The 23,321-nt window shown below is 39.9% G+C and overlaps 1 protein-coding gene across 4 annotated transcripts in view; it reads right to left on the bottom strand.

Annotated features, from left to right (window-relative positions):
* Positions 1-16,803: 16,803 nt before the first annotated feature.
* NEDD1 (NEDD1 gamma-tubulin ring complex targeting factor) overlaps positions 16,804-23,321 on the bottom strand; it is a 43,126-nt gene continuing 36,608 nt past the window's right edge. For all 4 annotated transcript variants that reach the window (XR_016216955.1, XR_016216954.1, XM_008256929.5 and 1 more), the window contains 2 exons: positions 19,725-19,791; positions 16,804-18,543 (listed from right to left, as the gene is read on the bottom strand). Coding sequence is in view for 2 of the 4 variants with exons in the window: in XM_008256929.5 (XP_008255151.3) it covers positions 18,439-18,543; positions 19,725-19,791 (172 nt within the window). In the remaining 2 variants the exon portion in view is untranslated. The remainder of the gene's footprint in view (positions 18,544-19,724; positions 19,792-23,321) is intronic.

Here is a 23,321-nt window from a genome sequence, read left to right as displayed (position 1 = left end):
GTAGATACAAGAGACAAATAAGACCATCCATAATTATGTCTGAACACAGAGACAGAAATATTTTGCTCTGACAAAATTAACCAAACAATTCCCTCTTCTAGGTGACAAAAATGACTTACCGCTTCATTACCCATAACACTAGGCCTGCTTTGTTCCTCCTGCCTCCTAGAAATACCTTATTGAGCCACCTAATACCATATTTCCTGATAGAATAAACTCTGCATCATATTCTAGCTTTCCCTTTCTTTTAAAAAGAATTTAAAATGTTTATCATTTTTAAAAACTCATATAACACTAAACTTATCATCAATTATTTTTAAATGTACTTTCTTTTTTTAATTTTTTAATAATTTTTTTTATTTGACAGGTAGAATTATAGACAGAGAGAAAGGTCTTCCTTTCGTTGGTTCACTCCCCAAATGGCCGCTATGGCCAGGCAGGTGCTTCCTCCTGGTCTCCCATGCGGGTGCAAGGCCCAAACACCTGGGCCATCCTCCACTGCCCTCCCGGGCCACAGCAGAGAGCTGGCCTGGAAGAGGAGCAAAAGGGACTAAAACTGGTGCCCATATAGTATGCCGGCGCCGCAGGTAAAGGATTAACCAAGTGAGCCATGGCGCTGGCCCCTAAATGTACTTTCAATAGTGTTTATTACTTTCACATTGTTGTACAACAGATCTCTGGAATTCTTTCATCTTAAACACCAAAACTCTGTACCCACTAAAAACAAATTCTTCCTCTGGCTCCCCCTAACCTTTAGCAAGTACCTTTATACTTTGCTTCAATGATTTTGATTACTAGGATATTTCATGAGTGGAATCATACAGTACCTACACTTTTATGGCTGTCTTACTTCACTTAGCATGTCTTCAGTCTTCATCCATGTGGCAATATGAGAAAGGATACTGCATAATATTTCACTGCATGTATGCACCACTTTTTCTTCATCTATTATCTGCTGCTGGATAATTGGGTTGTTGCATTTTTTTTGGTTATTGTGAATAATGCTGTAACAAATATGGTCTGAAAATCTCTCTTTGAATTTGGGGGGAGATATACTCAGAAGTGGGATTGCTGGATACCAAGGGTAATTCTATTTCTTAAATTTTTAAAAATTTTTTTGAAAGAGATGGACATCAGAGATCTCTCACCCACTGGCTCATTCCCCGAATTACTATAATATGTGGGGTTGGGCCACGCTAAAGACAAAAGCCAGCAATTCAATCTGGGTCTTCCACATGGGTGGCATGGACCCAACTACTTAAGCCATTACCTACTACTCCCCAGGGTGTATATTAGCTGGAAGCCGGAATTGGGACCATAGTTGGGACTTAAACCCAGGCATTACTATTTGGGATGTGGGTTGTTGCTGTGGATTTGTTTCTGGGAGGAAGAACGTGGTAGGGGCAAGAGGCGCAGAGTCACCACACAGACCCCGGGAGTCGGGTGAAGCAGGCCTGAGGGAAGCAGCCTGCAGACTCGTTTATTTCAGTTGCTATAGCAGCTTTTATAGCCAAGGCAGCCAATCCAGTCAAGGGGAGATCTATGCCCTAACCAATCACACCCTGTTGCCAGGCAGTTTCCGAAGCCATCCAATCACAGCTTGTTGCCAGGCAGCTTCTGTTGCCAGTGGCCTTCTTGGCATGGCCTTCTCATTCTACCACATTTCCTCCTTTTCATTTATTTTTGAGCAACGGGAGGCATGATTCTTGGCCATACCATTGTTGACCCCGTTTCCATGTGGTCTCCGTACGCAGCTGTGCCTGTTTTAGGTTGTCCCCCAGGGGATCTTACCTGTCATTGACTAACCAACGTTCAAAATGGGAGACCATAGGAGTGCTTGCTCAGATGAGGGAAGGAATGAGGAACAATTGTAATCAGGAATGGCGTGACTGCACACAGGCTGTGGACCGTTTGAGTGGCTGACTAGAGCTAGTGGGGTATAAAACAGTAACGGATGTGGCTGTGGGCAGTTCCTCAGGGTGCATCCGCTAACAAGGCGGGCTCTCAGTCTTGTTCAGCTGGTTCTGGTTGGCTGTCAGTTGCAGGCTTGATGTTTCTGGCTGGTACCCAAATGTGCTGTCCTGCATTCTCTGAAAAGACACAAGCATATCCTCAACCCTTGGTTAGCAGAAGCCTTTTTATAGGCGTTGGAATCCAGGGCCTGAATTCTGCATTTGCTCCTATATTAACGGCAAACATGCAGGTGGGATGGGGTCTAGCAGCTGCCCTGAAAGCCTGGGGTGCCTGGGAACTGCCACAAATGTGGGGATCCTCACTGGGTGCAGATGAGATGACCTCACATGGGTTATTGCCTCGAGGGCATCTAAGTTCATCCCACAAGTATGTGGGGGTGGCTGACCAGACATTGCTACCTTGTCTGCTGTCATGTCATTGTCACTGTGGGAGCTCTCTCTCCCTAAGTCATCAACTGTTGTCTGTGAGACAGGGACCTAGAGTGTCAGGCTCTTATCACTCACAGATTCACTATGTTTGGTAATCTGCATGGAATTCCGAGAGGGGAGTATCTTTCCCATGTTTGAGCACTTAACAGCAGTGCGCCACACCAACTCTAGCCAAAGGAGACACCCACAGCACGGCTGCCATAACAAAGCAAATTCCTAGCATCTCAGCGGCTGATGGCATTCTGCAGGGGGTTCCCTACGTTAGACAAATAGTGGCGTATCAGGCCATACGTATTTCCTGTGCTTAGTAGGGGACTTCCTTGATTCATTAGGTCAAGGCTGTATGCCCACACAGTGTCTCCAGAGCGTCACCTCTCTCAGTGAGGGAAGATGACTTGGTTCTGAATTCTGGGATGATCAGTCCCTTATATGAATTCACCAGACGAACCAAAAGTAAAAGGAGGAGCTGAGAAGCGACGTACGCTTCTGGGTGGTGTGTGCTAACCTGGGGTCACTTAGACTGAGGACAAGGACAAGGAAAAGGGCATAGGAGGGGGTTCTGTGCTCACCCTCACAGAACCAAACAGCACACAAAACACTGAGGGGCCTACTTGCTGAAATCCAGGGGGGACCTTGCCAAGTCCGACATGCTGTTTCTCTCCCTCAGTCACATTGGAGCGCCAGAATCATGCCTCCTGTTGGTCAAAAATAAACGAAAAGAGGGAAATGTGGTGGAATGAGAAGACCATGCCAAGATGGCCGCTGGCAACAGTGGGTGTTCCATCTTATTTGCTAGCCCAGATGCCTTCCCTATTTCCTTTTTTTTTTTTTTTTTTTTTTGAGGACACTCCATGCTGCTTTCCAAAATGACTACACAATTTCACATGCTCACTGACAAATCACAAAGGATCCAAGTTTCCTAAAACTTATTTTCTATTATTTTGTTAATAACCATCATGGTGAGTATGACATATCTCAGTGTGGTTTTGATTACCTTTGTCTAATAATTAGTGATTTGACCATTATTTTCATGTGCCTATTTTCTATTTGTACATCATTGGAGAACTGTTTATTCAAATCTGCTGTCTAATTTTAGTTGTGTTATTTGTCTGTTGTTATTGTTGAGCCAAAGAAGTTCCTAATATACTCTGCATGTTAACCCCTACCAGATATACGACCTGAAATTATTTTCTTCCATTCCATAGGTTGTCTTTTCATTGTTTTCTTTGATGTGCAAGTTTTAAGTTTGATCCACTTCCATTTGTCTATTTTTTATTTTGTTGCTTGTGCTTTTGGTGTCATACCCAAGAACTCATTGCTGATCTAATGTTCTGAGGTTTTTGCCCAATATTTTATTATATGAAAATAATAATACTGGCTTACATTTTTAGTCTGTTTTAATTTTTATATTTACTATAAGGGAATAAACTTCGTTCTTTTGTATGAGAATATCCATTCTTCCCAACACCACTTGCTGAAGAGACTGTCTTTTCCCTATTTTATAGTTATTTGTCCATATATGCAAGAGATTATTTCTGAACTCTCTATTTTGTTTCTTTATTGATGTAACTTTCTTTAAGCAAATACCAAACTATCTTAATACTTTTACTCTGTAGTATGTTTTGAAATCAGAAAGTGTGAGGCCTCTTTGTTTTTCCTTTTTATTTTCATTTATTTATTTTTTTTGACAGGCAGAGTTAGACAGTGAGACAGAGAGAAAGAGAGAGACAGAAAGGTCTTCCTTCCGTTGGTTCACCCCCCAAATGGCTGCTACGACAGGCACGCTGCGCCGATCCAAAGCCAGGAGCCAGGTGCTTCCTCTTGGTCTCCCATGTGGGTGCAGGGCCCAAGCACTTGGGCCATCCTCCACTGCCTTCCCAGGCCACAGCAGAAAGCTGGACTGGAAGAGGAGCAACCGGGACAGAACCGGCACCCGAATCGGGACTAGAACCTGGGGTGCCGGCGCCGCAGGCGGAGGATTAGCCAAGTGAGCCACAGCGCTGGCCTGTTTTACCTTTTAAACATTGTTTTAGATATTACAGGTCTCTTGGTATTATATATAACATTAGGATTTTTTCTATTTTTGCAGAATATTCCATTGGTATTTTGATAGGGATTACACTGAATCTGTAATCTGCTTTATATTTAAACAATAGAAATTTTTCAGTCCATGAGCATAGTGTGTTTTTACTTTATTCTTATCTTCTTTATTTTAGCCATGTTTCATAGTTTGCAGTGTACAAGTCTTTTACTTTCTTAGTTAAATTCATTCCTAAATGTTTTCTCCTTTTTGATGCTATGCAAATAGGATCGTCTCCTTTTGGAACTGGTCACTGTTATTGCATAGAAATGCAGCTTTCATGTGTTGGTTTTGTATCTTGCGTGTTTATTAGTTATAATAGATCTTTTTGTGAGATCTTTACATTTCCTATATATAAGATGACACATCAACTATAACAGAGAGAATTTATTTCCTTTTCCATTTGAGTACCACTTATTTTTCCTATCTAACTTCTCTGGCTACAACTTCTAATACTGTGTTGTATAGAAGTGGTGAGAGTGAGCAGCCTTGCCTTGCTCCTGACAGGGGAGAAACTTTGTTTTTACAGTTTGAGTATGATATTAGCCATTAACCTTACATAAATGGTTTTTATTATGTTCAGCTGGTTCCCTTATACTCCTAATCTATAGGATGTTTTATTATCAAATAGTATTGAATTTTATCAAATTATTTTTTTTTTGTATCAGGATGAACACTTGGTTTCTGTCCTTTGTCAATGTGGTGTATTACACACTAATTTTTATACACTGAACCATCTTTGTAGTCCAAATAGAAGTTCCAAGTGGTCATAGAGTGTGATTCTTTCAGTGTGCCAATGAATTTGGTTTGCTTATAGTACTTTGGGCTTTCTAACATCAATATTCATCAAGGACTTTGGCCTTTTGTTTTCTTTTGAACTTTTGTCTGGTTTTGGTATCAGAATAATGCTAGCTTCATTGAATGAGTTTGGGAGTGTTCTCTCTTTAATTCTTCAGAATTTGAAGAGATTGTAAGTTCTTGAAATGTTTGGAAGAATTCTCCAGTGAAATTGTCAGGTCCTGGATTTTTCTTTGTGGGGAAGCTTTTAACTATTGTTTCTATATCCACACTAGTTATGATCTGTCCAGATTTCTAGTCTTTCAAGATTTAGTACTGGTAGGCTATTATGTTTCTAATTATTTATATATTTCTTCTAGGTTATTCAATTTATCAACAATTGTTTAGTAACATCTTTTTATAATTCTTTTTATAATGTTTCCTCTTTTATTTCCACTTTCAATTGAGTCTTCTTTCTTAGTCTAAGAGTTTGCAAAGTTTGTTGGTATTTTCACAAAACAACTTCTGGTTTTGTTTTTTCTATTCATTTTACTTACCTTTGCTTTTATTTTTCCAGTTTTTTGAGATCTAAATTTAGTTTACTTTTTAATGTACACATTTATTTCCCTCTTTGTACTGCTTTTGCTGCATCCTGTATGTTTTGACATGTTTTTATTTTGTCTCCAATTTTTTTTCCACATTTCCGATTATTTCTTCTTTGACCTGTTTATATTTAGTGGTGAGAGAAGATACTTTGTATGATTTCCATTTTCTTAAATTTGTTAAGATTTTTTTTGGGGTCCAATATGTGCTTAGACAATATTCCATGTACACTTGATAAGCATGTTTATCCTGTTGTTGGGTGGGGTACTTTATATTTGTTAGGTCCACTTGTTCTATAGCATTCAAGTCCTTTGCTTCCTTATTGAAATTGTGTCTGGCTGTTCTATTTGTAACAGAGTAGAAAACTAAAGTTTCTTATTGTGTATTTGTTCATTTCCCCCTCCAGTTCTATCTATATTTCCTTCGTGTATTTGGGTGCTCTGTTAGGCACATACATATTTATAATTGTTTGATCATTGGCCTTTTACTATGTCAGTTTTGTTCTTAAAGTCTATTCCAATATACGCATAGCACCGCTGCTCTTGGAGTCCCATTTCCACGGGCTATCTTCCCACTTTCACTTTTAGCCTATGTCCTCAGCTCTAAAGAGTGTTGTAGGAAGCAGATAGATCTTCTTTATCCATTCACCTAATCTGCATCTTTTAATTGCCACATTTAATCCATTTACAGCAATTACTGATGGAGAAGGATTTCTATTGTCATTTCATTGTCTTGTTGCCCTTTTTGACCCTCTTTCCTTGTCTCCTTCTTTTGTGTTTTGCTGTTTTTTTTTTTTGTAGTGATATTTTTGATTTCCTTCTTCTTTACCTTTGTATGTAGTCTATAAGGATTATCATTTTTATTATTTTACAAAGCATTTTTTAAAATATTTCTTTTGAAAGAGAGAGAGAGAGAGACAGAGCAAGAAAGAGAGGGCTTTCGTCTATTGGTTCACTCCCCAGATGGCCACAACCACCAGGGCAGGGCTGGGCCAAAGCCAGGAACCAGGAGTTTCTTTCCGATCTCCTATGTGGACAGCAGGGGCTCAAGCACCTGGGCCATCTTCTGCCGCCTTTCCCATGGCATTAGCAGGGAGCTAGCTCACAAGTGGAATACCTGGGAATTGAACCAGCACTCCTATGGGATACCTGATCACAAGCAGTGGCATTACCCGCTATGCCACAATACCAGCCCCTACACAATGCATCTTACAGTTATAACAATATATTTTAAACTGATAACAACGTAGCTTCAATCATGTATAAACTCATTTACACCTTTATTGATAACAAAATTGTATATTGAAAATGAAACTATACATTTAAAATTTTTTAAAAATTTATTTGTATTGTAAAAATGTTTAATAGAGCTCTATTAACAAATTTTTAAGAATATATTATTGTTGTCTATAGGTACAATATTACAATTACTTTTATGCTTTTTAAAGTCTCTACTTCCTTTGCCATTTGAATAAATCTAAATTTAAAAGTGATTTACACATATACAATATTACAGAATTATGGATTTGTATATTTATCCATAGAAGGGAATTATATGATTTTTGTATGATCTTTATGTTATTATCCTTTGGCCTCAACTTTCTGTAATCTATTCAGCATTTCTTGTTGGGCAACTCTAGTCGTGATGAACTCTCTAAGATTTTATCTGAGATAATCTTAGTTTCTCCCTTTTTTGAAGGAATTTTGCCAATATAGTATTCCTGGTTGCCTGTTTTTTTCTTTCAGAACATTTCATATAGCATCCCACTTCTTTTTTATTATTATTTTTATTTATTTTTGAAAGGCAGAGAGAGAGAGAAAAGAAGAGAAGGGGAGGGGAGGGAAGGGAAGGGGACAGAGGGAGAGAGATCTTCCATTTGCTAATTCGCTCCTCAAATAGCCACAATGGCCAGGGCTGTACAAACCAAAGCCTGGATCTTCCTCTGAGTTTCCCACGTGGTGCAGGGGCCCAAGGACTTGTACCATCCTCTGATGCTTTCCCAGGCGGGTCAGCAAGGAGATGGATCATAAGTGAAGTAACCAGGTCTTGAACTGGCACTTATCTGGTATGCTGGCATCACAGACAGCAGTTTAACCCACTACAACACCATGCCGGCCCCCATTTCATTTTATTTTAACCTGAAAGCTTTCAGTGAGAAATCAGCTGATAATATAACAGCAGCTCACTTCCATATGATGTGTAGGTTTTCTCTTTCTGCTTTTGAGATTTTTAAATGAATTTTGGTATCTTGATTATGATGTGTCTTGGTGCAGGTCTCTTTAGATTTCTCCAGGTTGGAGTTGTGGGGAGCAACTCGGACTAGACTAAGTTACTGGAATTAAGACTTATTCTATGCATCTGCTCTCCCACAATATGGCGCTGGGAGAGGAGAAAAACAGCTTCTACACAGCTGCCTCCAGTTCAACCAATAAACTGTAGGACTTGCTCCTGATTGGAGGAGAGCAGCGTACTCGGCGTGTGGGTAGCAGAGTTGGGATTGGTGGAAGAGGACTATAAAGGAGGAGAGAGACAACATGCACCAGGAACATCTACCTGAAGGAACACCTGAGCAGCCCCCGAGAGAGCCGGCCGGCGGTGTGCCGCTCCCCCTCGGAAGTGGGGAATGTGGCAGGGGGAACCGCCCTTCCACAGAGGTGGAAGGGACGGTAGCCAACCCGGGAAGAACCAGCAGCAAACCCGGGGAGGGCCGAGCAGACAAAAGAACAGCGCAGGATCCTGTGTCGTTCCTCCACGAAGACGGGGAGCGACAGGAGTTCTTTGAGCTTCTGGAATTTGTTCCTCAGATTTTGGAAAACTGCAGCCACTTAGTTTTTCAAATAGGTTCTCTGCCTCATTCTCTTTCTTCTCTTGTCCTCTCTCACTAGACTGTGTTTTGCCATATATAGCTGGAATGGAAAAAGATCAAAATTCAAAGTACACTTTCTACTGAATGTGTATCCCTTTTACACCATAAGTCAAAAACAATAAGTGTAAGCATTGTTTAGTTGGGGGCCATTTGTATCTTTTATAGTTTGCTGATTTCTACTCAGGAGCTCTCCCTGGAGTCTGAGATACTGCCACCTCTGTGATGGCTTAGTAAGCTGTGATGCTGGCTGGAGCTGCGTCTGCTGTAGTACTGTACGCTCCTGCACACACTGGTAATCTTTGATCTCAGAAACCTCCAATCTGGGACCAAGTTCCCATCAGTGCTTGAACTGAGGAAAGACAGAAGCCTGTCTATAGGTTGCCCAAGACAACGTTGTACACATGTTCTCCTTTCCCTCCCCAGGGAGACAATGGAAGCTGGGACTTTGCTCCCAACCACACCAGGCTGTGGGGGAGAAAGGCTCTGGTATCACTCATTTCCTCTTAGGCTGTTCCGTGATTGGCTTCACGTTCCCTTAGGTGCAGGGATACCTTACATCATTTTTGATTTCTTACAATGGCATTTGGTGCTTGCTTGTTGTTAAACCTGTCTCTGTGTGGAAAGGATGGCTTAGGACTTTGTGTTCTGCCATCTTGCTGACATCACTCCAATTCTTGCTTTGCTTAAATTCTCTAAAAATCACCTAGCACTTTTGTTCTTTTTGGACAACAAGCATCTCCCAAACTTCTATTGAGATGCCCCTATGGTTTGTTAAGGTGTGTATTCTCCAAATCTTTGTCTACAGCTGTGTTCCTGGCGGTCTTTGCCTGCTGGGCTTTTATACTTCATAAAAGTAGATAAAAGAGCTTTTTTTTTATAAGTCTATTGCCTTGGAGGATAGGCCTGTAATCTGATTCTATGACATGTAACAACTTGATTTTTAAAAAGGATTTATTTAAAAATCAGATTTATATATATAAAGAAATAGATATCTCTTCCATCTGCTGGTTCACCCCCAGATAGCCGCGATGGCCAGCACAGGGCCAGGCTGAAGCCAGGAGCTTCATTTGGGTTTCTCAGGTGGGTGCAGGAACCAAAACAGGCCACCTGCAGCTGCTTTCCCCAGGCCATGAGCAGAGAGCTGGATCAGAAGTGGAGCAGCTGGCACATGAACCGGCACCCATATGGGATGTCGGTGTCCCGAGCAGCAGCTTTACATGCTACACACCGCAGTGCTGGTCCCACAACTTGATTTAAAAAAAAATTAATTAAGGGGAGTGTTTTTTTTTTTTTTTTTTTGACAGGCAGAGTGGACAGAGAGAGAGAGACAGAGAGAAAGGTCTTCCTTTTGCCGTTGGTTCACCCTCCAATGGCCGCCGCGGCCGGCGCGCTGCGGCCGGCGCATCGCGCTGATCCGATGGCAGGAGCCAGGAGCCAGGTGCTTCTCCTGGTCTCCCATGGGGTGCAGGGCCCAAGCACCTGGGCCATCCTCCACTGCACTCCCTGGCCACAGCAGAGGGCTGGCCTGGAAGAGGGGCAACCGGGACAGAATCCGGCGCCCTGACCGGGACTAGAACCCGGTGTGCCGGCGCCGCTAGGCGGAGGATTAGCCTAGTGAGCCGCGGCGCCGGCCAAGGGGAGTGTTTTAAGAGATGGGGCAGTACCAAACTAAGGTAGCAGGCTTGTGCAGAGGGGCTCTTAAAATAGATGCACTTCTCCAGCACACCACTCTGGGGCCTTAATATCCGGACGAAGCATTTCTCCTTTCCAAACTTTGATCAGTATATATCACAAACCTCATTAAATACTAAATTACCTTGGAAATCCTAGTGCAAAAAAGGTTGCAGAAAGAGAATGAAGGTGAGCTATTCTTGCTTGGCTGTATATTTGTATGTCTTTACAGATCACACAGAGGACTAGGTTTCAATTTTGCATTAGCTCTGGCCATAAATGTAAACTTACGTAAAAATGCACAGGGGAACATTTACACAAACAGCCAATTATGGCCTTTTTCTCAACTTTGCTTCAAAAATAAAAACAGTTTAGGCTTCATCAATCCAAGTTCAAATGAAAAGCAGTTTGCTGAACACATCAATCAGAATTTTCAATTACAAAAATTAAATCTGAATTTATGTGGAAACTTCATGAAGCAGAATAAAGTACAGAGTGATGGAATAGTAGGAGCAATAAATTATTTTCACTAGATATATGCACATATCATTTGGAGGACATCAGGAGAAAAAACAGACAACAATGCTTGAACTTTGTATAGGTCTTGGAATTATGCTATATTTCATGCATCAATGAAAGCTGTAAGTATAGTGGGCTGTGACTAGTAGGTAAATTAAAGCTTTTCTAAGTTTAACACCTCTTCCCCACCCTACGATCCAACACTCAACTTAGAAGTGTATGGGTTTTGCACCATGAAATATAAATTAGCTGTTAATGACAGTGCTATAGCCCTGTTACATACAAGTATAAATGCTCTTTCTTTAAAGCTCTTTCTTTAAAGGAACAGGGGTAGGCATTTAGCCTAGCAGTTAAGATTACAGGGTAAGACTCATGTCCCACAGCAGAAGCCCTGGTGCTAGTGATGCTCCTGCCTCCGACTTCCTGCTACTGCAGACCCCAGAAGGAAGCAGTGATGGCTCAGGTGACTGGGAGACCTGTGTTGAATTCCTGGACTGAGTTCCTGGCTCTTGACTAAAGCCCCAGTGCAGATCTAGACTCTGTGGGCATTTCAGGGAGTGAACCAGCAGTTAGAGAGCTCTCTCCCTTTCTCTCTGCTTTTCATATAAAATATTTGAAAAAGAACAGAATCTGATTTCTTCATTTCTCTTTTTTTTTTTTTTTTTTGACAGGCAGAGTGGACAGTGAGAGAGAGAGACAGAGAGAGAAAGGTCTTCCTTTGCCGTTGGTTCACCCTCCAATGGCCGCCGCTGCAGCCGGCGCACCGTGCTGATCCGATGGCAGGAGCCAGGATCCAGGTGCTTTTCCTGGTCTCCCATGGGGTGCAGGGCCCAAGCACCTGGGCCATCCTCCACTGCACTCCCTGGCCATAGCAGAGAGCTGGCCTGGAAGAGGGGCAACTGGGACAGAATCCGGCGCCCCGACCGGGACTAGAACCCGGTGTGCCGGCGCCGCAAGGTGGAGGATTAGCCTATTGAGCCACTGCGCCGGCCTGATTTCTTCATTTCTGAAACTGGATCCCACAGATTGTTATGTACAACAGATATGTGAATATTCATATTCAAATCCATTGGTCCAATTTCAGATAGCTCCCCCAGAAGACTTCTGTTAAAAAATGGAAAGTTAGTAATATATATAAATAACTTATACCAATAATTGATTTAAAATACAATTAGTAATATATATCATAGGTTCTTGAACTTTTTTTTTTTTTTTTTGGCCAGGCAGAGTTAGTGAGAGAGAGAGACACAGAGAGAGTTACAGACAGTGAGAGAGAGACAGCGAGAAAGGTCTTCCTTCCGTTGGTTCACTCCCTTAATTGCTGCGCTTCCTCCCACTCTCCCATTCAGGTGCAGGCGCCCAAGCACTTGGGCCATCCTCCACTGCCCTCCCGGGCCACAGCAGAAGCTGGACTGGAGGAGGAGCAACCAGGACTAGTACCCGGCGCCGGCACCAAAGGCACAGGATTAGCCAAGTGAGCCATGGTGCCGGCCAGGTTCTTAAACTTCTATAGTCACTCATATCTCTTATTAGGAGAAACAATGCTTCAACCTCAAATGCAGACCTTGCCAATAGTGATTTTTCCCTTGAAATATTTTTGAATGGTAACATCACAATTTACTGAATGAAAGAATTTAAGTCTAATTTCCATGGAATGTTTTAACCAACATTATTTTTTTTTTTTTATCTTTTATTTAATGAATATAAATTTCCAAAGTACGTCTCATGGGTTACAATGGCTTTCCCCCCCATACCGTCCCTCCCACCCACCACCCTCCCCTTTCCCACTCCCTCTCCCCTTCCATTCACATCAAGATTCATTTTCGATTATCTTAGTATACAGAAGATCAGCTTAGTATACCTTAAGTAAGGATTTCAACAGTTTGTTCCCACACAGAAACATAAAGTGAAAAATAATAGATGGTTTTTTTTAAATGATGATGAAATCAGATCAGACCTATTGTCATGTTTAATCCCAGTGAGAGTCAAGTTGGGAATTGATAGTTTCTTTTTTTTTTTTTTTTTTAACAGAAGATCAGTTTAGTGTACATTAAGTAAAGATTTCAACAGTTTGCACCCCCATAGAAACACAAAGTGAAATATACTGTTTGAGTACTCGTTATAGCATTAAGCCTCAGTGTACAGCACATTAAGGACAGAGATCCTACATGAGGAGTAAGTGCACAGTGACTCCTGTTGTTGACTTTACAAATTGACACTCCTGTTTATGGCATCAGTAATCTCCCTATGCACCAGTCATGAGTTTCCAAGGCTATGGAAGCCCCTTGAGTTCTCCGACTCTTATCTTGTTTAGACAAGGTCATAGTCAAAGTGGAGGTTCTCTCCTCCCTTCAGAGAAAGGCACCTCCCTCTTTGAAGACCTGTTCTTTCCACTGGGATCTCACTCACAGAGATCTTTTTGCCAGAGTGTCTTGGCTTTCCATGCCTGAAATACTCTCATGGGCTTTTCAGCCAGATCCGAGTGCCTTTAGGGCTGATTCTGAGGCCAGAGTGCTATTTAGGACATCCGCCATTCTATGAGTCTGCTGAGTATCTCACTTCCCATGTTGGATCACTCTCCCCTTTATTTATTCTATCGTTAACCAACATTATTTATATTAATAAGAAAGCCAAATTTGAGTAAAGGTACTATTGTAGTTTCTTTGCTTTCCTGACAATGTCAACAAACTGCACCTAAAATTTACCTTTGGAAGAAATACTGTATTTGATGAGTTCATTTACTTCACTAATGATGATGCTATTGGTCAAATAAATGTGCATATTTATAAATATAAACCATCTAAATTCCATAAGAAGACATTTCAATTTCATGTAGAATTTAATACATTCAAAACACTCAGCTCACCAATAAATGCATATTTATAAATGTTTAGCATGTGTGTTCCAAAAACTAAAGGTGACTAAAAAGAAACTATAAAGATAATTAGACAAAAATGCTAAGATCTGGGGTCGGAGCCAGGGCACAGTGGGTTAAGCCTCTGCCTGTAGTGTAGGCATCCCATATGGGCACCGCTTCTAGTCCAGTCCCAGCTGATCCATTTCTGTTCCAATTCCCTGCTAATATATGTCTGGGAAAGAAGACAGCCCAAATCCTTGAGCCCCTGCCACCCACATGGGAGACCCGGAAGAAGCTCCTGGCTCCTTGTTTTGGCCTAACCCAGCCCTGGCTGTTGTGGTCATTTGAGGAGTGAACCAGCAGATGGAAGATCTATGTGTCTCTCCTCTCTTTTTGTTAACTCTAGTTTTCAAATAAATAAATCTTTTTTAAAAAATGCTAAGACTGGGGGCTGGCGACGTGGTTTAATCCTCCACCTGCGGTGCTGGCATCCCATATGGGTACCGGGTGCCAGTCCCGGTTGCTCCTCTTCCAGTTCAGCTCTCTGCTGTGGCCCGGGATGGCAGTGGAGGATGGCTCAAGTGCTTGCTCCTGCACCTGCATGGGAGACCAGGAGAAAGCACCTGGCTCCTGGCTTTACCATAGTGAACCAATGGAAGGAAGACCTTTCTGTCTCTCTCACCGCCCATAACTCTACCTGTCAAATAAAAAAAATGCTAAGATCAAATTTTAAATGGGGTTCTCTAATATGTAGACACAATTTTGGAAACCAGAAAGTAGTTTTCATCATGGTTAAGCATCATATTCTAGATCACATGCTAATGTTTTTTACATTAACTTTAAAATCAAAGATTTGGGAATGTCCAAATCTTTGCTTACATACTTCATATTTTTTGATTCTAAAAAAGCAATGATAGATATCTGAATATACCACAAGTTCAATACCGATGACTCTTTTCTCATACATTAACAGCTATAAAGCATGTAAAGTGCTAAACTAGAATCTAAATTGTCCTTTCAGCTTTATTTCATGATTTGAAACATGTAAGTATATGAGAGGTAGGAAAAATCACTCCAACATACTAATAATGTCATATTAGGAGTCGTTTTTTTTTTTTTTTAAATTGAGGTGTAACTTACAAACACACACACTTAAAATCTGCAATTTGGAGAATATCAGCTTGAGTATTTCCATACCATTATGCACAAAAGGTTCCGTGACTCTATAAACCCTTCCTCCTACCCTATTCCTGCTGTTCCAGGCAAACATCAATTACTTTCGGTCACTATAGTTCTGAATCTTCTAAAATCATCATTGAAATCACGTAATACATACTCCTTAGTATCTGGCTTCTGTTAGTGTCATTATGATTCTTCTATGTTTATATTTATATACTATGTTTGTATTTATTAGTTTATTCCATTCATATAGCTGTGGTACTCTATATACTATAATTTCTCTTGATTTGTTCATCCATTTATGTTGACATTTGGGTTGTTTCCATATTTGGTTGTTACAAATAGAGCTGTCACATTCAAGTTTTTGTGTGAACATAAGCTTTTATTTCTCCTAAATAACTAGAGTATAATGGCTAGGGTATTTGGGAGGTATATTGAACAATAGCTTAAGAAATTGCCAAGGGCCCAGCGCTGTAGGGCAGTGGGTTAATGCCCTGGCCTGAAGTGCTGGCATCCCAAATGGGCGCTGGTTCTAGTCCCGGCTGCTCCACTTCCGATCCAGCTCTCTGCTATGGCCTGGGAAAGCAGTAGAAGATGGCCCAAGTTCTTGGGCCCCTGCACCCGCGTGGGAGACCCGGAAAAAGCTCCTGTCTCCTGGCTTCGGATCAGCACAGCTCCGGCCACTGCAGCCAATTGGGGAGTGAACCATTGGATGGAAGATCTCTCTCTACTTCTCCTCTCTCTGTGTAACTCTTTCAAATAAATAAATAAACCTTTGAAAAAAAATTGCCAAAACATTTTCAAAATTATTGTACCATTTATCTTCCTAGAGTACAAAAATTCCAGTTGCTCCACATCCTCATCAATATTTGTTACGGTCAATATTTTTAGTGACCTTAAACAGAAGCATAGTAGTGTCATTGTGGTTTGGTCTGCGTTTTTATGAAGACCAATGAGTGTAAGATTTTTTTCATGTACATATTAGCCACCTTGTCTTCTTTGGTGAAGTAAAAAGTTGGGTTCTATTATTTTATTACTTATTCATTTACCACTTTTCTTTTTTTGTGATTGCATTAAGGTTCACAGTTTACATTCTTATCACAGTCTACTTTCAGGGAACATTCCATTGCTTCAGTCACTGTAAGACCTTCAGCAGACTTTTCAGTCCAACCCTCCCAAAACCTTGCTGAGAATCATATATTTCACTTTACATGTTAACAAAATATCTTATGCTTTGCCTTAAACAACATATTATCTATTAAACAACATTTAAAATAAGAAAAACTATCCCTTACATTTGGCCATGAATTTGTAATTTTCAGTATTCCTCACTCCTTTGTGTATTTGCAGATTTTAATCCAGCATCATTTTCTTTGGACTAAAGGTATTACGTAACATTTCTTGCACTGCTGTCAGCTTGTGATGAACTCTTTAAGCTTTTCTATGTGTGAAAAAAAATTTATTTTTGTTTTTGAAAAATATTTGCACTGGCTATAAAATTCCAAATAGTTTTTCCTTCCAGTACTTTAATCATGGTGCTCTATTATTTCACACTTTTGTCTTTGTTCTTCTGTGCCTTTTTTTTTTTCTAGCTCCTTTTAAGAATTTTTCCCTTATTCCTTGTTTTCAGGAATTTGCTTTATGATGTGCCATGGTGTAGTTTTCTTCTTATTTAGGGTTTGGGTTCATTGAATTTCATGAATCTTATTTGTTTCCAGATCACTCTCTTATGTTGCCTAATGTCCAGTATCTGAAAACTAGCCCACATACTTTGTCTTGTTTACTTCAGATGGGAAGGTAAGTTCAATTCTTATTATATTTTAATCACAAGTAAAAGTCCAATTTCAAGTTTGTTTTTTCACATATAAAAATTTTATTTTTGTACTTAGGCAGCTTTTAAATTCCAGACAAAAATGTTTCATATATACACATAAAATTACTAAATTTGTTTTACTTATCTCACCTCCTTTAATACACATTATGTGCATTTATAGAAAAGGCAGTAAGAAAATATTAATAGATTTAAATACAGCATGTAGGTGAAATACACTAATATTTGTATCTTCTAAACCTGTTTGATGCTGATACATAGAAAAACTTGTTACAAGTCATAATGCCTTCATAATTGCCAGAAAAGATTACATTAACATCTCTATATGCTTCAATGCAAATGTGTTCTCCGGGGCACATTGGAAAAAAGTAACATTCCTGATTTTATTTTTGAAAGAAATTATTAGTATGTTTATGTTTATTAGATATAGCCTCAAAACTTTCCATCACTTTGGAAAGCTATAAAGTTAGTAAGCTAAACTAGTTTTTTTTTCTTTCAATTTAGTTATTTTCCTCCCAGAAATCAAAATTTTGGCAGGAGAGCTATATACAAGGTACACAGTTTAAATCTTTGGGACAAGAGACAACAAAAAGGTAAACAAGTCAGTAGCCCTCCAAATCATATACCCCTAAAACTACACATCACAGCAGACAGATGTTTACATCCATCTCTTGCCAAAGAGGTGTAAATTCTTTTGACAATTAGCCTTTATAAATAATTTTATGGCAAGGCCAATAACATAAAAATATTATGCACAGCAAAAAATTAAAGTTAATGATACAAACCATAAAACAAAACAATCTACACTTCTCACTTGGGAGAAAAACATGGCAATAATACTGTAATATTTAGTATATAACATGAAATTTTCAATGATTACTGACTGAGTCATACTGATGGAAACTTCATAGCATAATTTTGCATTTTATGAATTCATGAGAGAATCAGCAGATATACTGGCCTTGTTGACTCTTACAAACTCTTAAGAGATTTTCATAAGTAGAGTTAGCTGAAAAATACCAATCAAGAGTACAGGGTTGTCAGAGTACTACACAGCAACACACACAAAAGACAGAATGCAATTTGAGCAATTCAAAATTTTTAAAATTACCTTATCACAAGTAATAAATAATAGTTTTACTTGACCTCATGAAGTTAATGAAATAATAATCAACACTGTGTTTTATTAATCAGTGGTTTAAAACACCAATTGCCATTTTAAAATTACTATCTCTATAAAAATAGAAGACATATCAAACTCTTTAAACCTGAAATACCCCAAAAATTTGGAAGATAATCTGTCAATCAAAAAATACATCTGTTAAAAAAAGTGATTAAAAAACATACATAACCTATTTTTATGCACAATTCTCTTGTTTGAGGATAAAGGGCACTTAGTGCATAGCTAAAGCTTTCAGAAAATAAAGATCCTGTTGACTTTCCTATTAGGCAAATGAGATATTGTCCAGCTTTTAATATAAAAATATAAATATTTTTAACAAAGAAAATGAAATGGTTGCTGTAAAATCCTATCAACCTTTTACTTGGAAAAAAAATTCCTTCTAGAGGTCATGAAACCAATACTCATTCTATGTAGTTCTGTGTTGCCCAAAACTTAACAAATTACAAAACATTAAGGCATTCACTGAAATTTCAAAAGTGGGCCCGTAGTCTCTTGTTTTCTTCTCTTAGTCTTTCAATTTCAGCCACTAAACCTTCATTCACTGAGTATCTTTCCAGCAAAGAGTGCATTTCATTCTAGAAAAAGGGAAGAATGGTTTTTAAATTATTGGTTATCTCACATTTATTTGGCAAGCTATGTTTTACACACTTCAGCTATCATCTGCCCCCATGTTTCATTAACTGGCTGAATGACATTTTTTGTATTTAAACCACAAAGATCACTGGTCAAATTAATATATTTTGGAAAATTTATATTCACAGATTTAGGAAGGCTTTTAGCTTTCACACTGGGGGAAAAAAGGTTGTGAAAAAGTAACTTTAAGTTTGACAGGTTTAAAAAGGAGGTGACCGGGGCCAGCACTATGGTATAATGGGCAGTTTGAGTCTTGGTTGCTCCACTTCAATCCAGCTCCCTGCTGATGGCCCGGGAAAGCAGAAGATGGCCCAAGTCCTTGGGCTGCTGTACCTGTGTGGGAGATCTGGAAGAAGCTCCTGGCTTCAGATCAGCTCAGCTCCGGCCGTTACAGCCATTTGGGGAGTGAACTAGTGGATGGAAGACCTCTAGTTCTTCTAGTTCTCTAGTCTGTCCTTCTTTCCACCTGTAATTCTACCCCTCAATAATAAATAAATCTTTGGGGCTGGCACTGTGGTGCAATGGGTTAACACCCTGGCCTGAGGCGCCGGTATCCCATATGGGCAACAGTTCAAGTCCTGGCTGCTCCACTTCCGATCCAGCTATCTGCTGTGACCTGGGATAGCAGTAGAAGATGGCCCGAGTCTTGGGCCCCTGCACCCACGTGGGAGACCTGGAAGAAGTTCCTGTCTCCTGGCTTCGGATCGGTGCGGCTCTGGCTATTGCAGCCAACTGGGGAGTGAACCAGCGGATGGAGACTTCTCTCTCTGCTTCTCCTTCTCTCTGTGCAACTCTGACTTTCAAATAAATAAATAAATCTTTAAAAAAAAAAAGGAAAAGAAAACTGGTACTGCTAAACCTCACTCAAGAACTGGCTGACATTATATAAATCTCCTAATGGATTCCATTGGGGGGAAAAAAATTTAAAAATAAATAAATAAATAAATCTTTAAAAAGAAAAGGAGGTGACCAGTTAAAACTTATTTTACCTATTACATTTCTAAAACTCTATTTATATTAGTAACTAGATACTACAACCAAGCAAAAATACAATACTCTTTTTTGGATTTTTTTAGATTCAAATAACTTGATATTCATTTAAAATACAATTTTCCATACATACCAGCTGCATATGAAACTGTTTAATCATCTCGACTTGCAAATTCACAATGTCCCTATGGCATGCTTCTCTAGGAATGAAAGGAAAATAACTGTTAGAATCGTAACAATTTAACAAATTCTAGATCATTCAAAAAACTGGCTAAACATTTTCATTATTTCAAATTACTGGATTCATTATTTCAAATATTCATACACCAGTGCACCTAGCATTTATTTAGCATGTGGCAGGCACTGTTTCTTATACTTTAAATGTAAGAACTCATTTAATCTTCACAAGTAGGTGCAATTATTGCCTCCATTTACCAACGAAGTAACTTGTCCCAAATCATACAACCAGTAAACAGTGGAGCTAAGAAGTTAACCCAGCTTGTCTACTTCCAAAACTCACTACTCTACATTCCTTTTGTAGAAATTATCATTAAAGATGCTTCTAAAAGAATACAGGAAATTATTTAGTATAATAATAAAATACATAGTAAGTAATCTGCCATATAACTTATGAGCTCCAACAGTACCAAAGCACAGAAGTTTTCTGTTTGCTTCCATCTGAAACTGTCAGTTAACTCATGGGAGGAAAAACTAAGAAAGAAGTCTCTACTCTCCTGAATGTTGCTGAGCACAGAAAGACTTTTCCTTTTTAATATTTAATTAATTTATTTATTTGAGAAGTAGAGTTACAGAGAGAACAGTCTTCCATCTCCTGGTTCATTCCCTAAAAGCCAACAATGGCCAGAGCTGGACCAGGCCAAAGGTAGGAGCAAGGAGCTTCTTCTGGGTCTCCCACGTGGCTGCAGGGACCCAAGCACTCGGGCCATCTCCCACTGCTTTCCCAGGCCACAGCAGGAAGCTAGATGGGAAGTGGAGCACGTGGGACTCTAATTGGCGTCCATATGGGATGTTGGTGCTTCAGAGGCTTCACCTACACCACAGCACTGGCCCAAGATTCATTTTACGTAGCCATCATTCACTGGTTTATACTGGTATATCCACCCATTCACTTGACTTTTGAATTGTTTCAATGTTTTATCTGTACAATGTTGTTATAATCAAGTATATATCTCCCAACCTACATATATGATATATAGAAGATCGTTTCTCGGCCTTTTGGCTAAGATCAAGTTTTGTATGATATATAGAGGTATAATCCAGGTGTACACTAGCACAGTTAGTGGAGGTTTAAATGGACATGTTCATAATCTATGTAACTGTTCCACTTACTCTATATCATCACCAATAACTGGTTATTATCAGACATTTTATAATTTTTCTCATTAAATGGGAGTGAAATGGCATCTCATTGCACTTTCCACTCTATAATAAATTAGTGGGTTAAATATTTTCCCTTACGTTCACACACCATTCTTCTCCTGTGAAGTATCTGTTCATGTCTTTTTCTTACTCATTTGTAAGAGTTCTTACATAACCTGATCCTTTGCTGGTAATATCAATGCTATGGATATTTTCTTCTCCTTTCTTTTTGTTAGTATTGTTTTGTTAAGAATTCTTTTTAAAATACTCAAATTTATCAACCTAAGAGTACAAATTCACCAATCTACTTTAATAAATAGTGAATTTCTAGGGCTGGTGCTGTGGTGTAGTAGGTTAAACCTCAGCCTGTGGAGCCAGCATCTCATATGGGCTCCGGTTAGAGTCCCAGCTGCTCCCTGCTGATGGCCTGGGCTGCAACGGCTGAGACAATCCAAAGCCAGGAGCTTCTTTGAATCTCCCTCATGGGTACAGGGGTCCAAGCACTTTCAGTCATTTTCCACTGCTTTCCCAGTCCATCAGCAGGGCCACAAAACACCAGTAACAAAAAGAAAGGATAGGAAAATCTTTGTAATGGTTTTCCACTTATTTGTTAAAGCTTTGTAATAAAATTTTTAACATCTTTCTATGAAGATCTTCACCATCTTTGGTTAGACTTAATCCTAATTATATATAATTTTTTCTGCTGTATCTATAAGGTTTTTGAAAATTCCTTTTCTGTTTTCAATCATGATAAATGCTACATTAAACAACAAATTGAAGACTATCAAAGAACTACCAAGGCCATCAGGAAAGGATATGGTCTTGCAAAGTAGGGATGTCTACTAGGTAAGCCTTATATTTATGTCTGCTTTTTCCTCTGGAGTATATGCTACTTCCACAGAGTGGGGGTAAAACAAAAATGGCTGAGCTGAAGCAGTGGCCTAGGGCTTGACACAATTCCACAGAGGATGGGGTGTTAGAATTTGGGACTACTACGGCTGCAAGTTTCAAGATCCTGAAGAAGGGAGGCCTGTAGTAGCCCCAAATGTTACAATTTCTCGGTGAAATATCTGCTGACTCCTAAACAATGCTTGTATTCGGTTGGATGGCAAGAAACCAAGACAAAAATAGCAGCTAAAGAGCAGAGAAAGTATTTTGGCATGCTTGTGACGCTGGCCAAAGAGACCCACCAAGGTAAAAAGACATGGAGAGTACTCCAGACACTGAACTGATGTCCTAGAATGGCCAAGACTAAGCCTTAGGAATAAAGGCAAACTGGAAATAAACTATTCCTAAGGAAATCTAAAACCTAGCAACACAGGACCAAGGTGAACTGCTTATCAAAAAAAAAAAAAAACTTAAATCATCTGGGAAGACAACAGAAACAGATTTGCTTTCAGGATGTCATCTCTCAACTCTCATGTGAGAACACAGCAGACACCCTGTAAAACTACATATTTTAAAATTCAACCACAGAGGTGAGAATGCAAAGAAATCTAAAGAAAATTCAGAAAATGCTAAGTCCCCTTGAAACCTCAGGGCAGAGTAACTCAATTTACAGAGATCTTTTGAGCCACCCTGGGTCTTTACTGAGAGTCGGGCAGAAGCTTCCTCCAGGTTGAAGGCGCAGAAGAGCTGAAGAAGCCCTTTCCTCACCACACTGCACATCAGGTTCAGACCTGCAGAGCTCACTGAAGGCCGAAGGCAGGGCAGGTGAACAAGACAAACTGCTATGGGCACAGCAGGTCTCCATCACACACAGGGCTGTGAATCTCCAGGGCTGGAAGGAGGGCAGACACACCTCTCCCAGGCATGGAAATGCTAGGAAGAACAGACGTCCAGTAACCCAGAAAGCACAGAGCTTCAGGAGCCACTCCAGGCCTGAGCATACCCCTCTCAGAAGGCAGGGCTGAACCCGACACTCGAATCCTTGCTCAATGAGCAGGAAACACATACCACAACATTCTTCTTATGCTTAAAAACTCTGATGACTGCCTATTACCCACGAGGTAAAGCGTCCATTATCATCTTTTTGGCCTCATCCATTGGCACAGTACCTCTCCTCTGCAAGCCTTCCTGGGATTTACAGTCCCCACTCTGCTTATGCTGTTCCCACGCACTTCAGTGTAAAACAAGATCTCTTTTGTGACAACCTTATGAATCTGCTCCAGCTTTACTCTGTTCACATTGCAGTCATTTACACCCAGAAAATTCTGCATTATGCCAGAAATATGAATGTATTCCTGTAAAAGTACCACAGTCTTTAAAACTATTTACTGAAAATAACTTAGGAAAAATGGATTTGGGCAGACCACTCAAAACTAACAAAGCCAATTTAATCCTAATATAA

This window comes from Oryctolagus cuniculus, chromosome 11 (genome assembly GCF_051225735.1).
Source record: "Oryctolagus cuniculus isolate XC-2025 breed Fujian yellow rabbit chromosome 11, ASM5122573v1, whole genome shotgun sequence".
Taxonomy (NCBI): Eukaryota; Metazoa; Chordata; class Mammalia; order Lagomorpha; family Leporidae; genus Oryctolagus; species Oryctolagus cuniculus.
Note: the sequence above shows the minus strand (reverse complement) of the source record. Positions and strands in the feature narration are given on the sequence as shown.